The sequence below is a fragment of the Pipra filicauda genome, unplaced genomic scaffold (genome assembly GCF_003945595.2).
Source record: "Pipra filicauda isolate LSUMZ 115617 unplaced genomic scaffold, ASM394559v2 scaffold53_size3534045_pilon, whole genome shotgun sequence".
NCBI lineage: Eukaryota > Metazoa > Chordata > Aves > Passeriformes > Pipridae > Pipra > Pipra filicauda.
Genome location: NW_024104687.1, coordinates 1,392,017 through 1,407,661, shown reverse-complemented (window position 1 = coordinate 1,407,661; position 15,645 = coordinate 1,392,017). Strand labels below are relative to the sequence as shown.

The 15,645-nt window shown below is 42.5% G+C and overlaps 2 protein-coding genes across 5 annotated transcripts in view; one reads left to right on the top strand and one right to left on the bottom strand.

Annotated features, from left to right (window-relative positions):
- The window catches only part of LOC114001369 (SEC23 interacting protein), a 23,423-nt gene extending 23,037 nt beyond the window's left edge, over positions 1-386 (bottom strand). Inside the window, exon 1 of the mRNA XM_039387186.1 lies at positions 203-386. Coding sequence (XP_039243120.1) covers positions 203-350 — 148 coding nt within the window. The 5' untranslated portion in view covers positions 351-386. The remainder of the gene's footprint in view (positions 1-202) is intronic.
- Positions 102-15,645, top strand: LOC114001370 (minichromosome maintenance complex binding protein). Of its 4 annotated transcripts, none has more exons than XM_039387189.1 (17): positions 102-302; positions 1,254-1,339; positions 2,411-2,551; positions 2,862-2,903; positions 3,362-3,463; positions 3,979-4,108; positions 5,461-5,612; positions 6,337-6,437; positions 8,217-8,386; positions 9,266-9,389; positions 10,073-10,153; positions 10,502-10,619; positions 11,137-11,302; positions 13,065-13,198; positions 13,752-13,916; positions 14,319-14,407; positions 15,273-15,645. In XM_039387189.1, the coding sequence occupies exons 3-17, from the start codon at positions 2,477-2,479 to the stop codon at positions 15,397-15,399; spliced, it is 1,776 nt and encodes a 591-aa protein (XP_039243123.1). In that variant the 5' UTR covers positions 102-302; positions 1,254-1,339; positions 2,411-2,476; the 3' UTR covers positions 15,400-15,645. The 4 variants fall into 4 exon arrangements, with proteins under 4 accessions (XP_039243123.1, XP_039243121.1, XP_039243122.1 ...); XM_039387187.1 differs by lacking the exon at positions 102-302 and adding an exon at positions 477-636; XM_039387190.1 differs by lacking the exon at positions 102-302 and adding an exon at positions 660-940.

Sequence of the window (15,645 nt, the reverse complement as noted above, 5' to 3'; positions counted from 1 at the left end):
CGACCCCAAGCAGCCCGTCTGCGCTGAGGCACCACGAGTGACAGCGGGCTGGGAGAGCCGCAGGGTAGAAAGGAGCTGTCCCGGCCCTCAGCCCCCCTGGCAGCCCTGCCCGGCTCCCGGGGCTCCCCCGACCCCTCAGCCCATCCCGGGGGCTGCGGGACCGGCGGGACCCCTCACCGCCCTTCCCTCCCTCCCTTCGTACCGGCGGGCAGCAGCGCGGGCCCGGGCGCGGCGGGCGCCTGGCTGACGGGGATGAAGGGCACGTTGAAGCTGAAGTCGGTGGCGGAGGAGGAGAAGAGCAGGTTGGTGTTGGTGCCGGCGGTGCCTCCCCCGGCCTTCGCCGCCGCCATGGCCGCGCCCCGGCCACGTCCCGCCCCGGCCCCTTCCGCCCTCACCCAAGATGGCGGCGGCGGCCGCGCGCAGCCGTGAGGGGGGAGAAGGCGGGTCCCGCCGCCATTCCCGCAGGAAGGGGAGGAGGAGGAGGAGGAAGCGGCAGTGCCCGTGCCCGTCCGGGGCTGGCGAGCGGGAGGCGGCGGCCGCAAGGAGCCGGCAGCCCCGCGGCGAGGGGCGACCCCGCCATGCCGTGCGTGGGCGACTGGCTCAACAACCCCCTCAGCATCGTGCAGGGCTTCTTCGGTGAGGCGGGACCGGCGTCCCCTCGGCCCGAGCGGGAGCGCCCTGAGGGCGCCCGGAACCGGACGGGGCTTTCCCTCGCGGGGTGGTGGCGGGAGAGCGGCGAGGCTGCTTGTGTGCCTTCTGAACCTCATATATATCTCACGTACCTTATATATATATATATAATCTATATCTCATATATCTTGCGTATCTCGTGTATCTTTGGATTTCGGGAACAAGGCGTGCTGTCCACACCGATCACTGCTAATGTTACCAGTGCCATCACCGCGGCTGTTTCTGTGCTAGGCTCGATCTTAACTAAAAGGTTATGGAAATAAAAACCTTCCGCGCGGGAAGCGGTACCTCAGCTCCTTCCCTTTCTCCTTGAGGCGTCGTGGAGCTTTTCCTCGCTCCCGAGAATGGCTGTGTGCGTCTTGGTTGGCCTGGAAGCCTGTAAATTGTGAAGTCATGAGTTACAAGAGGCATAAATTACACTAAAATGCAGTCATTTGTAGCCTAAATTGCACCTGCTTCCCCAGAATAGAAGGAAAAGTTTGCTTTGCTTGCTGTGTTGGGAGAATGCTGGATAGAGGTCTGTTACCGGTGCTAATGGGCGTGTAAATGTGGTTTTTTTGTAGCCCAAAATGTTCCAAACTCTGATTGGGAAAAGAAGGTAACCGAATACTTCAAGGAAAAATTAAAAGAAAATAATGCCACTAATTGGGTAAGAGCGTTTGATTCTTTTAGACTTGCGCTTTCCTCGAGTCTCGTTGTTGTTTACATTTTATTGGAGAAGTTCTTCCTTTTCGTGATAAGCACAGGGCCGAATTTCAGGCCCAGGCTTAAGGATATGTTATTTACATCTCGGCTGCTTTTTTTTTTTTTTTTTTAACCTGTGTGCAAAGCCGGGCTGTGAAATCCCGGCTGGGATTCCAGCCTTGCCTTCGGCACAGCTCCTGCCCCGGGCCATCCCTGCCGGGCGCTGCCGCTCTGCAGCACAGTCAGTAGATGGCGGGAGCTGACAAATATTGTCATTTTGGGCAGTGTTTGTCCCTGCCCTCTGTGCCCCACGAGCTTCTCAACTGCTGCTTGTAAACCTCTTCTCCCGTGAGGTTTTTATCGCGACGCTGAAAGCTTTTGTGTGGGTTGAAGAAGTAGCTACCTGGGCTTTCAGGTTTTAGGACAAAACGCTTTTTCTGCTAAAACTGTGCTTTGCTGGGCTGGCTTTGTGCAGTTCAGCAGGGAAGCTGTGCTTAAGGTTTAAAAATAAAACGTGCACAGGTGAGTTCAAAAGCTGATGCTTTTTTAAAAGACCGTAGCAAAAATGACATCGTGGAACATTGCTAGGGGGACTAGAAAGTTTCACATCAAATCTGTTCTACTTATGACTGAGAAAACATGAAAATTATTTGATTTCTTTTTTTCTTCGTGAGGATTCCATACTTAATATTTCAATCATATTTTTAATCATTTTTCAATCATAGTTTTAATCAAAGTGGGAAAAATCAAGTCAAATTGACAACGTTAGAAGGAATTGAAAGCACATTTTCTTACTCAAGAGAAACATGAGGTGATATATGTTTGTTAAAATACCATTTCCTATAGGGACACTTCTGGTCTTTGTTGCACTTTAATGTTGAATGTGGGTTTTTTCAACAACAAGTTGATCTTCAGATTTAGAAAACTCTACTCATATTGCAAGTCTCAATATTTCAAGTTACACCACCTGCTTTTGGCTTAGTTGAGTGCATTGCTTGATATATACAGTTGTGTAGAACAAACTCTTTTTTTACAGGTTCCATCACTGAATGATGTTCCTGTACATTACCTAAAACCCAACAGTCTAGTGAAATTTCGCTGCATGGTTCAAGACATGTTTGATCCTGAGTTTTACATGGGAGTGTATGAAACAGTTGACCCAAACACAAATGCACGTGTAAGTGAAATACTGATTTATTGTTTTAATAAATGCTTATCGTTTTATCCACTCTAGTTCTCATATTTCTCTAATTCCTAAGTTAAACTTATGGAGTTTGGGTACTATTTAGTAATAAGTGTGTTTGACTCAAATAGCATCACTAATACATCACTTGTTATATTTCTGTGGAGAAAAAGAAAATATTAAAATAAGGAAAGCTTTGGCAGTGTATCTGTGTGGGATTTTGGACTGAAGTGATTTTAATGTGATTCTTGCTCAGGATTCCTTCAGAAAAAGAATGACTGCATTGCCTTTTCCTTCTTGACAGGTTTTGCATTTTGGCAAATACAGAGATGTGGCAGAATGTGGGGTAAGTTATACAAGTTACACAAATTTTGAGATGAAATATTAGATGGAAAGTTGCCATTTATAAGTGTGATAAGACTTCCTTGGTACTTGCCCGTGGATTCCTGAGGATACTGCTCTTGAAATGCAGAATTAATCTCAGGTTTGGAAAGCAAAGTATTCATAACTGCTCCCTGGCATTCTAATTTCAGGAGGCTTCCAGCTGTTCCTGTTTTATTTAAAATTTGTTTTGCTTGGTTCGAGGGGGGAGTGCCTGTGACTTTGAAAGTGTTTGCTGTGGGAAACAGCTCCTTCTGGTAGTGCTGTGCAATTGGAATCAAAACATTGGAGATAGAGACTGTTGGGATTCACTGTTTCATGAGTATGTTAGTTGTAACTTCTGGCTGAGTAACTGAATGTATTGGATTGCTTTAAAAAAAACCTGTAATCAGATTTGTAACAGAATTTCCCTTGGTATTCCAGCCTCAGCAGGAGATTGATTTGAACTCCTCACAAACAGTCACCTCAGAGAGACAGACTCTCTACTGTGTTCCAGTGCCTGGGGAATCTGCATGGGTGAAAGAAATATCTTTTTTGACTCTGTTATACAATCAGTGATCACCAACTAATTAGATTGAAGGAAATAAGTTTATTTAAAATTTCTTTATTCTTTTTTTTCGGTGAATCAGGTGAGGTGGCAGGTGTAGAAAGAGAAGAAAGGTAAAACTGGTAGTGTGTTATATGCACAAAGAGGATGCAGATGAATGAGGTGTGGGAGAGAAAATTCTTGCATTTTTGATTTGTTCCTGACCACAAGCATGTTCTCTGGGAAAAAAAACCCTTTTTTAGAGGCTGATGGTGGAATAGCACTTGGTGGTTTTTAGTGTCTGTTTTCAACAAAGCCACTGACTTTCCAGACTCCTGCAGCAGGTTATTTGTGTGTCTGAAGAGGTGACATCTAGGTAACAGTTTGATTCATTATTTTAACGTCTTGCTCAAAATAGAACACTAGAATTCTGTTAAAAAAGCAAACAAACAAACCTTGCTGTGCTTGAGTTGTCCCTGCTCAGTCTGTGGTTGTCCTTAACCCCCAATTTCACGCCTATATCAGTGCCAGCCAAGCCCGAGTTAGCCCTTCGACTTCCTACACCCCGAGTCGCCACAAGAGGAGCTATGAGGAAGATGAGGACATGGATCTGCATCCAGCCAAACAGAAGGAGCAGCATATGGGTAACAGTTGCTATTGATGAATAGTTATGATATCTTTCCAGAATTTGTAAAAATTTCTCTTTTAAAAACTGAAATATTTGCAGCTGTTTTGAATCACTGGTGTTGGTGCAGCCCTCAGAACTAATTTGGTGGCTTTGTTGAAGTCATCAGTGGTTTGATCTGAAGTAGAGTGGAAGAGTCTGTGGTGTTACACGTGGGCTGTACGACTTGTTGGCATGACTTTGTGGAGTTCATTCCTGAGAACAGTCCTTTGTACAGCAGCACTGGTGCACTGCCTCTGGTGTGGAACAGCACACAAACAATTTAGAGCAGCAGGTTGAACTTGAGGAGTTTGTGTTTAATTTCCCACTGCATTACAGGTTTCATAGTAATGGGAAGGAAATCATGTAATTTTGTCTCTCACACCACGTGTGGACCTTACTGTGTAAACTGAAGCTTAACTCCATGTGAGTTAGGTGCTGCTTTGCTACAGAGTGTGTATCTAACAAATATCTTCCATCCTTCCCTTTTTCCCAATGTGATTTGCTAATCCAGCTTCTTAGGGGAACAAAATCCATGTCAGGTACTTGTAGCATCCTGAAGAAAGCATTTGAACCTTTTCAGAGGTTCAACACTGGCAGTGTGCAATTCTTACTTATGCTGTAATCAGTCTGTGAACTGTTTGTTTTGATGTTCATCCGTGGAGATTCCACTTAAACTGGAATGGGGCTCTTGAAGATTTTGGCAAGTTTTCTTTTCAACAAGAGGAAGTGGTTAGTTTAAGTTGTTGGTCCTGTTAAAGATAAAAAAATGTAGAAGTTATTGCTTTCTTTGGTTCAGTGTTCTGTGTCTTTGGGGTTCATTAGCTGGACTCAGGATTTTCCTTTTGTATTCTTACCAGTTTGCAGGATAGTATAGACAGGATTGTCTTTGTACCCAGGACTCATCAATTGTAGAACCAATTTTTACTGCTGAAAATCTACAGAGATTTTTAATGTAAACTGATTCTTTATGCATGTCTTTAAGAACTATCTGGGTTTTTTAGCTTGAAATGCAGAAATATATTACCTTTGCAGTCTTATGGACTTTAAAGAAAAATCACTCACCCAATATAAACATTACATTTTGAAAATCAGATTTCTGGCCACGTTTGGGTTTCCAAGACACACAGATCTTTACCAGTACTCTCACACTTAATTTCACAATATAAAATATGCATTTGTGAGACTTTTTGGATGTCAAATATAGTGCATTATTAAACATTTTTGTCTCAAATGTCTTGTTAAATTAGTTTAATTCTATGTTGCTCCCTGAGGAAAGTTGTTCAGTTTTGCATTGCTGTTTAAAGAGCCTGCAAATCCTGTGTTTTTCAGGCAGTGGAGCTGATATCCATGGATGTGTGGAGCCAAAGAGATTAGAAACAGAAGCTCCTGCAGGTCATCATCTCATTTCTCCCAACTGCTCCCCTCCACTTGACCTAAATTTTCCATTGCCAGGAGAGAAGGGACCAGCATGTCTTGTCAAGGTAACAGAAGTGGAGAGGGGATGATGAGCAGGGTTCTGTGTCCCTCAGTGAGGCAAACAGAATCCCATGTTAGAGTGTAAGTAGTTAGTCTTGCAGACAGGTTTATGGGCACAGAAATTGTCTCTCCAGTCAATAATTTTGTTTCTACAGATCATTGCATTCTCTCTTTTCACTATTACATTGTTTCTCTTCTTGAGTGCTGCATTTGAACTGCTGAAATCCCTCAGCAGCATTTTTTAGTTTGCACCTTTTCATCACAGTTTAAAAAAAAAAAAAAGTCCAGTACTAGATGCTTAAGAGTGTAGCTGGAATTTCTGCTTTTAGGATTTTTCTTCTAGAGGAAAAAAGTTGTGATGGAACAAGCTGAAAGAAACAATAATCTACACGTTTGTTTATTGGATTTAAAATAGTCCTCGATTCGCTACTGTGCTATATTGACTATGAAACTTCAACACAAGATTTTTATGCTGTTTCTGTACTGACTTCTCTTATTCAGCAGATCTTGATAAAACAGGATACTATTTTTTACATTCATATGGCAAAGAATGCTAATAAAAAAAATGGAGTGATAGAAACTCACTTTTCCAGTGTAAGCTTGGTTACACCAAGGGCTGGGAGAGACCTGTTCACACAGGCTGTTCTCAGCCCACACTCGAGTCTCCTGAGGTTTTTCCATCCTGCATCTGGCCCATCTGCCTCTGTCTTTTGTTTCCTTTTGGGACAGGTCTATGAGAGCTGGGAGAGCTTCAAAGTCAATGATGTGCTGGAGGTTTATGGTGTTTTGTCTGTGGATCCAGTGCTGAGCTTAGTAAACAGTGAGGAGAGGTAAGGCTGCCCTCACGTGAAGGAAATGTTGGTTTCAATGAGCAGACAAGGAAATGTGTAAACACATAACAGTTATGCTCAACTGGTGAATTTTGTTGCTTAAAAAAAGTTTGATAAGGAAAATGTTAGATCAATGTCTTATAAACTAAGTCCAGTGTGCTCTGGTCCATCCTTACCCTTGGATATACAGTACATCTGTTTTTTAGGTTGTTGTACAGTCCTTAAAGCAGAAAGTGCTTCTATAGCTAAATGTTTTGTATTCTTTCATGCCTATTAAACTTTCAGTGAATGAGTGAATAGTGAACAAGCTTTCAAATAAGCTTTAAAAGTACAAAATGTCCTTTTGAAGTAACTGCTAAGTCCATGGAAGTTGTAACCATAAACATTTCAGAAGAGTATAAAAAAAAAGTTTGCATGTCTGCATGGAGAGTGGTAGTGATCAAACTGAGCAAAAATTGGGCTGATTTTTTCATTAATTAAGGTATATCATCATGCTGTGCCACTGACAGAAACTTCCCCTTTCACCTGCTGTTCTGCAGTTACTTCTCTGACAAAATACAAACTAATCCAAGAAATCAGTTTTTAAAACAAAACTCTTGTCCAGTCTAACATAAACACTACTGATGTCTTGAACCACTGCACTCTGAATTATTTCTATTGGTGATTTTGTTTATCCTTCTGATCAGTACAATATCCAGAGTGCAGTGTGAATCCTTTGTAGTGCCAACTTCTTACAAATTAACTCAGCTGCTCTTGGTTATCATCTGTGACAGCTAATCCCAGACTCCCAGCTCAGTTGCTCTGTCACTGGTTGTCTTTTTTCCCCCCTGAATGTCATTCTGTCACAAAGAGACAAACTGGTGGCATTTAGCAATGTTTGGAGTGCAAACAAAAGAAGTTTAATGGAAAGGGGTGAACAGTGTGTTGGTGAACTGCTGAAGTGGCTTTGAGGTTGTAAAGCCTGTCAGCTTTTAGAACCAGTACAAGTTCATGAAATTTGTGCTAAGCTTTAGCATCATCTGATGTAGTCACTTTAGGGACTTTAGTTTCTACATGACAAATGAAAACCACCTGGAAGGAATTTTGTGAGACATCTTCAGGGAGAGCAAAGCTCCCGTATCTGAACTTTTAAATTAAGAGGTAATACCTCCAAGTTTGAGCTGAGGTACATTAGGATCAATTTACTCATAATTTTTTTACTCAGCCAGTGATTGAGCTGTTATGTGACAGTCTAGAAGATCTTGTCAAGCTCCAGAACTCAGTGGAATAAGAAAATGCCACATGTTCCTACACAGGCAAATGCAATAAATCACGACCTTATTTTCCTGAAAGTTACTGTTTGGACTTCATTCTGTACATGCTGTACAGAACAGTGTGTAACATTGTACTTGAAGCTACAGATTATGAAATGATGTAGTAAATACTAAATGTGGGTTTGTTTGGTTTTGGGGGGTTGGTTTGTTGGTTTTTGTTGTTTGGGGTTTTTTTTCCGGAAAAGTACGATTTGATTATTTTCTGAAAATAATAGAATCCAGATTTTTCTGGGCAGGCCTGCTTTGGCATTTCTGGACCATTATATAATTGTGATTTGGTATTTATGGTGTCTATAGAAATCCTGAAGAGGGTATTTTGCCTGTGGGAGGAGTTGCCAGGAGCTGGAGCGGATGTTGTTTGCTCCGCCCCGCTCCGTTCTTGGCCTGGTTCCAGCTGCCCTCAGTCAGATGGAGAGGAATTCCTGGGGAATGTTTCTAAGCCCAGTTGTGCTGTGCCCTTTCCTAGGGACAGCTCAGCCCTTGATCCTATGGAGTGTATGGACACAGCAGAGGAACAGAGAGTGCACAGCCCTCCTGCCTCATTAGTGCCCAGAATCCATGTGATTTTGGCCCAGAAGTTGCAACACATTAACCCACTGCTGCCTGCCTGCCTTAAGGAAGAGGAGAGTAAAACCTGTGAGTAGCTGAGCTCTGGGCACACAGGACTGGGCACATTTCCCAGCACAGGTGAACAGACACTGCTTTACTCAGAGGCAAATGCCTCAACAACAGGCTCTGGATTTAAATCTTGTTAAGTGGAGGAGCCATTCAACGCTGCAGAACTGAACAAGTTGCAAGTGTTTGTGTTTGTGTCATGGTTATGGTTTTACTTGTCTGAAATAAATGTGATTTATATGAAACTTGGGTTTGCATTCGATGTGCCCAAGGATTTTACCGAGCTGTTCAGCCATAAGATTTGATTAGTTTTCAGATGCAGTTGTGAACTGCTGGAAAATTAGATTTCCAAATCAGTATGACAGTGGAAATAAGAAACATACTGGCAATATGAAGGAGCATAATACTGTGCAGAAAACAAGGCAACTCTGTTTTAAGTGACTGTGCTATTCCTTGTGGCCTGTTTGACTGTTATGATTTTGTCATTGAATTATTGCTTGCAAACCTTTGATATTTATAATTTTCTTCCTTGAGTGCCTTGCGTTGGTTGTCCTGAGCTGTGTCACATGTAAGGGGGTTTTTTTCCCACCTTTAAAATAAAATGGGTGGGCTATTGTTTTAGAAATTTGGCTCCAAACTTTGTAGCGTTCTGCAAATGCTTTACACAGGATCTAATTTTAAAAAAAGAAAGCATTTCCAAGGAAATGTTGAGTGATTCAGGTTATCCAAAGCCAGTAATTGCTCAGCTGGAAAAAACAATGAATGTTTGTTTCTTTTTCCTCGACTGCTTTGGAATAAACATTTTTCCTCATCAAATTGTAATAGAAAGTAAGATTTAGAGGGAAGAGGGTGAGAAACAGCACATTTTCTGACATTTGTTGTCTTGTGTTTTTTTGGCAGTTGTTTCTAATTTTATGTCTGAGCTGTCACCAGTGAGAGCAGAGTTGCTGGGGTTCCTCACCCATGCCCTCTTGGGAGACAGTTTGGCTGCTGAATACCTTATACTGCATCTCATCTCTACAGTGTGAGTATTTAGATGTTTGAGAATTTAAATATTCAACGTTCAAAAGGCATCTCTGTTTATGGGGTTCTTCACCAATCTGCAAATAAATGGCAGAAACAGCTCAAGTAGTAGTTTTTTCAGCAGTACTTTGTCCAGCTAGAGTTGTCCTGTCACAGTAAACAGAGAGGCAGATTTCATTGTGTGAAATAACAGTAAATATTGATAAAAGGCCAGTGTATCCTTTTGGTGTTCCTTTGAGAGTTGGACAAACTCTCTAAGACACACTTTTAACAGAGGTATGAAAGCATCTTTTTGCCTCTAGCTTCTTCTAATGAGTAGGACATGGAACTGACTTCTCAAAGACAGCATTTACTGGAGGAATTACTGTTTAGGTATTACAACATACTGATAGATACATTCTGGGAATTTGTTAATTAAATGCTAACATATGTTTAATGGCAAGGTCAAGTGACCCCTATTTAGCATGGGATAGAAATTCATTTTATGTTGATTTTAAACTGTCACTGGATGAAATGACTCGTTAAAATCTCAGGTGTGAAGCTTCAGTGTGTTTTGCTTAGTTGTCAGGCTCCAATTTAATGTTAGTCATTTTAGTCTTCAAAATTAAAATGGATTCTGCTTTCATTCTTTTTAGTGGGACTGAATGCTCTGACACTTAGACTAGAATGTATTTTCTTTCTTAGCTGGTATCACAAAAAGGTTGAGAGTTGTCGAGAATGGGGAGAAGATGCACAGGAGAAGAGGGAGAGGAAAGCTGAGGGCAGGTAAAGGAGATGAACAAGTTGATAAGCAGGGAAATTGAGATTGGGCACGAGAAAGGAAAAGAACAAAGTGTGTTTACTGAGTACCAATAGAGTACAAGGAGAACAGAAGGTCTGGAAGGCACATGGCAGGATCCCAGGCACTGGAAATGTACTTTTGTGCAGTGCTGCAAAGCCTTCAGGAGCAGCTTCAACCTGGCTCTGTCCTTGGGCACTGGGGCAGGAACAAGAGATGGCTGTTACCCCTGTGAAATCCTGGCTGTCAGAGGTGCCACACAACACTCCAGCTGAGTGATACCTGTGTTCAGTGTTAACCAGAGCCTTGTCTAACCTGTGGTATTTTTGGTGCAGTTATGCAAGACGAGATGTGCTTCCTCTGGGAAAATTCACGGTCAACTTGAGCGGATGTCCCAGGAACAGCATCTTCACCGAGCACATCTACCGCATCATCCAGCAGCTGGTGCCAGCAGTAAGCCTGCAGTGTTTCTGGGGACAGATGTTGTTCTTGTTTCAACCAAAAAACAGCACTTTAGTTGATTCCTTAATTTCTAAGGCAGGCTGCTTAAATGAAGGCTCCCGCTACCCTTTTAGGGAGCAGGTAACAGCACAGGTGTGGCTTGGCTGTATGTTCAAGTCTCTATGTGCCACATCATCTAGAATGAATATGGAATAAAATCCTCTCCTCGGAGGTATTGAACTGACAGATGCTGCATGCTTTATTCTATCTTTCTGGATTCATATTTTGACATTTAGGTCATTTAATTAGGGTGCCATTATGGTTTATTCCATTTATTTATATTATGGTTTGTGGACACCGCTCTGCAGAAAACTCCATAGTAATTCAATTTGGGGTCGTAACAAGGGTATTGCTGCAATAAACCATTTGTTGTTGAGCTCATGCTGGCTGTGCAGGGCAGGGGATGGGAGTTGTGAACAGCATGGTTCTCCTGTGGGAGATGTTCAGTGCTGGTGTGTTGTTGTCGCAGTCCCACCGGCTGCAGATGACCATCGAGAACATGAACCACTCGCGCTTCATCCCGCACAAGGACTACGCCGCCAACCGCCTGGTCACTGGGGTGCTGCAGCTGGCCAGCAACACCTCCCTGGTGGTGGATGAGACTCAGCTGGAGCAAGGGCAGCTCGACACAACAGGTAGACACTTTCTGGGTTTTCAGATCTCACCTGGGAGGTTCAAGGTTGACGTGTTTTAAGAGTGATGCTAATTGTGTCCCGGTGGTGATGGTCTGTTACAAAACTCTGTCCTTAGTTCATTGCTTTGAACAAGCTCCCTGCTGGCCTGCAGCCTCCTCAGTCAACTTAGCACAAATTTGGGTAATTCTTTATCACCAAAATAGCTCTGATTAATTAGAATGGCCTTTCAGTTTCCTGTGGTAATGCTTGAAGTGGGGAAGCGTATGCTGTTGCCTTATGCTCTGCACTTTTCCTGTATATATGGAAACCATCCCCTGAGAACTCAGCTAAGAACTGGAAATAAAAAGATTGCTATTACTGTGTGGGAAAAGTGATGGTTCTGTCTTATAAGCTGATGTAGCCCTGTGTGGTGTGCTTTCTGCAGAGCTTTAGACTATTTATTTAATTTTAACTTACATAAAAGATGAGTTGTACCTATTAAAAGTTCAGTAACTGGAGAAGCACAGTACAGGTCTCTGTGGTGACTCCTGGGCTGTGCTGTGCAGGGCCTGGAGTTGGACTTGAATGATCCTTGTGGGTCCCCTCCAGCTCAGGAAATTCTGTGATTCTGTTAAAGAAGAGGAAATCACTGCAAGTGACTTCATTTTAAAATTAAAATGCTCTCTTGAGAAACCTCCTCTATTCTTTTTTAGTTACTGCTCTTATAAATTATTATTTAAAATTATTCAGTTGCTCTTGAGTCTTCAGTATTTTTTTGTTCCTCTGCTTTAGGAAAGTTACAAAATTTCAGTCAAGTAAAACTAGTAACAAATTTTGCATTGTCTGTTTCCAAAAAAAATAGTCAAAACATGAAAAGCTCCCATTCAGGGAAAACTTGCTGTGCTGGTTTATAGGTTTTCTAAAATGTTTGTCCATAATGTCAAAAAAACCCCTCAGCGTCTAGTGAAAAATAATATTGTAGGTATTAAAAGTTGCAGATAAAAAAGGCTTGTTAATTTTATTTCCTTTTTGGTGTGATGTTATCTACTGAATTTAGAGGAAAAAGTAAACATTTTTAATTTCTTATAGCAAAGTTGGGAACAAAATTTAATCCTAGAGAAGTGTCTTCAGATGTTTGGAACTCTCGGAAGTTACAGCTTAGAGATTTCGAATGGCAAAATGTCCCAGAAGTAAACCATGATATTAAATTTGCCTTTTTTTACTAACTTTGCCTTTATTTACAGTATAGTAAATTAATACTAACTGGTTAAAAGCAAAACCATAACAGTAGATGAGTGATTTGATGCAGTAACACTGCTGAAGAGAAATTCAATTTGTCAGGTACATGTTGGTATTTCAAAGAGAGAATTCCAAGAGTCAACGAGTTAATTTGTCAATCTTTTTATCTTTTAAATAACTTAGTCTCATGTAAGGCAAGTGACTGCTATAGAAATGAAATGGGTAGTGCTTTGTCCACTTTTGAGGAGAGATTTGTTCGGTTTTTCTCTGTAAATAGTTGTCTGGCTTTGTAGGGCAAATAAAAACATGAGCTGTGAACACACGTACTATGCCAGATAAAATTTAGACTTGAAATGAGGAATCCTTAGTTTTGATCTTAAGAAATGGTTGTGTCTATCTGGAAGACACCACAGACCCAGAAGAAACAGGAAGCTTGCAGGAATTCTTCTGGTAACTGCTCATTAAAGACAGGTTGAAACACGAATCAGATGTGACTTCATTTGTTTAGGTCCAGTGCTCAGGGAGTTTGTTCCTACTTTTCCAGGTGTCCATAATGTGACAGCGCTGGGCAATCTGATCACCTGGCAGAAGGTGGATTATGACTTCAATTACCACCGGATGGAATTCCCCTGCAACATTAATGTGCTGATCACCTCGGAGGGCAGATCCCTCCTGCCGGTACGGATTTGGTGGGAACTGCAGGTGGCAGCTGCCTGCCCAGAGCAGCCCTGCCAGGGACAAGTGCAGACAGGAACCCTGCCTTGTGACAGGGCACGTGTGACACTGGCACTGGTTCCTGCCTCCTCCCGAACCTGTTCATGGGAGAACCAGGAGATGGGCCTTCCCTCCTCAGCTGAACGGGGCTGGCGAGGCAGTGACAGTCCCAGTGAGGGGCAAAGGCTGCAGATATGGGCCCCTCTCAAAGCAGTGTCTGAGGTGGTGGGCACAGGAGCAGAGCCACAGAGCTGGCACTGCCCCTGGAGTAGCCTAAGCTTGCCAACATCTGATCTCTGGCATTCCAGCTCGATCAGCTGAGCCTTTGCTCTCCTGCCTCTGAGTGAAGCTGGCTCCTGCTTCAGTGAGGACTGCACACTGAACAGTGGAATGTTTAAAGAACTGTCTTACCTTAATTCTGGGAAGTAGTGACTTCTGTTGGCTTTGAGAGTAAATTGGGTTTGGAATAGATAACAATGGGATGTGGCAAGAGATGGTGTGTAATTTTCTCTTTCAGTCAGATTGCCAAGTCCACCTCCAACCCCAGATAATCCCCCCAAACATGGAGGAGTACATGAGCAGCCTCCTGACAGCAGTGCTCCCATCTGTGCTCAACAAATTCCGAATTTACCTGAGTTTGCTGAGGCTGCTGGACTACAGTATATCTGACGAAGTGACCAAGGTAGGGAAGACTCCATTAATACAGTTTCAACTGTATATTTGGATAGAAAGCACCTTTAATAGACTGTTACTGTACTTTCCCATCGCTCTCCCTGTCGGTGATTCTCCTTCAAGTTTTCTAACAACCAAACCAGGAGCGTTTTCATGTCCTGAACGTGCCTTTAAGGATTTGTAAAGAATTCACAGAAATAAGTATAGTACAAATAAGAAACAGTACATGGAATATTGATTTTGAAAACCAGTTTTTTTCAAAGATGAGAAGTAGCCTGGTTTTGCTCAGGCTCTGCGCAGCAATGAGTTGAAATGCTGTCTTGTAAAGGTAGTTGAGGTGTTCAACTCCTTGAAAACTGATCTCTGCATGGAGGTTCTGTTTTGCTCCATGACTCCACGCTGTTGTCCACAGGCAGTGGAAGAGGACTTTGTAGAGATGCGCAAGAACGACCCCGAGAGCATCACAGCTGATGACCTGCACAAGACACTGCTCGTGGCAAGGTGGGTGCTGCTGCTTGTCCTCCTGTTTCTGTCCTGCCCAGAAAGCTGCTGTTTGCAGCTGGATGCTCAGCCTGCAGCTGGATTTAGCTGTGCCAGGCTGGCCAGCTCTCCAAGATGGAGTCTCCTTTCCCTTCGTTCCTCTTGGCACACATTCTTTCTTAGGCAAAGTATTCCCTCCCTGCTTCCTTCCCATGCTTTCTAGTTCCTAGGTTACTGCAAGAAAAATAAAAATACTGTCTTGAGAAACCTGCAGTGGTTTTCCTAATTACTGCTCTTATAAATTGTTCATTGAAATTACTCTGTTGCTCCTGAATCATCAGTATTTTTTGTTCCTCTGCTTTAGGAAGGTTACAAAATTTCACTCAAGTAAAACTAGTAACAAACTTTACATTGCCTGTTTCCAAAAAAATTAGTCAAAACATGAAAAGCTCCCATTTAGAGAAAACTTGGTGTGCTGGCTTATAGGTTTTCTAAAATATTTGTCCATAATGTCTAAAAAACCCCTCAGCACCTAATGAAAAATAATATTGTAGGTATTAAAAGTTGCAGATAAAAAAGGCTTGTTAATTTTATTTCCTTTTTGGTGTGATGTTATCTACTGAATTTAGAGTAAAAAGATTTTAATTTTTAATTTCTTATAGCAAAGTTGGGAACAAAATTTAATCCTAGAGAAGTGTCTTCAGGTGTTGGTTTGGAACTCTCGGAAGTTACAGCTTAGAGATTTCGAATGGCAAAATGTCCCAGAAGCAAACCCTAATATTAAATTTGCCTTTATTGACTAACTTTGCCTTGTTTGGGTTTGGGACTGTGCTGGTTTATCCCCCCTGGCACTGCCCAAGCCCCTCCTGTGTCTGTGCTCCCCCAGGTTCCTGTCGCTCAGCGCGGGGCAGACGACGCTGTCGAGGGAGAGGTGGCTGAGAGCAAAACAACTGGAGGCACAACGCAAAGCCAGGCTGCAGCAGCAGAAATGTGTCAATGGCAACGAACTTTAACACCCTGAAAATTTGTCTAATCCCTAGATGGAACCCCTACTAAGATTGGAATATTGTTTATACCAGTTTTTGTAGATAATTTATACCAAAAAGTTATGGATATTTACCCTCGCAGCCTGAACACGCTTAACTCTGTTCGGCCACTTAAACATATTTTATGGAATTTTTTTGGAACCCTGTTTTGTAATTGAAAATTGGTAACAACGAGCAAATTGTTTGATATTAAACTTTAATACTGAAGTCGCA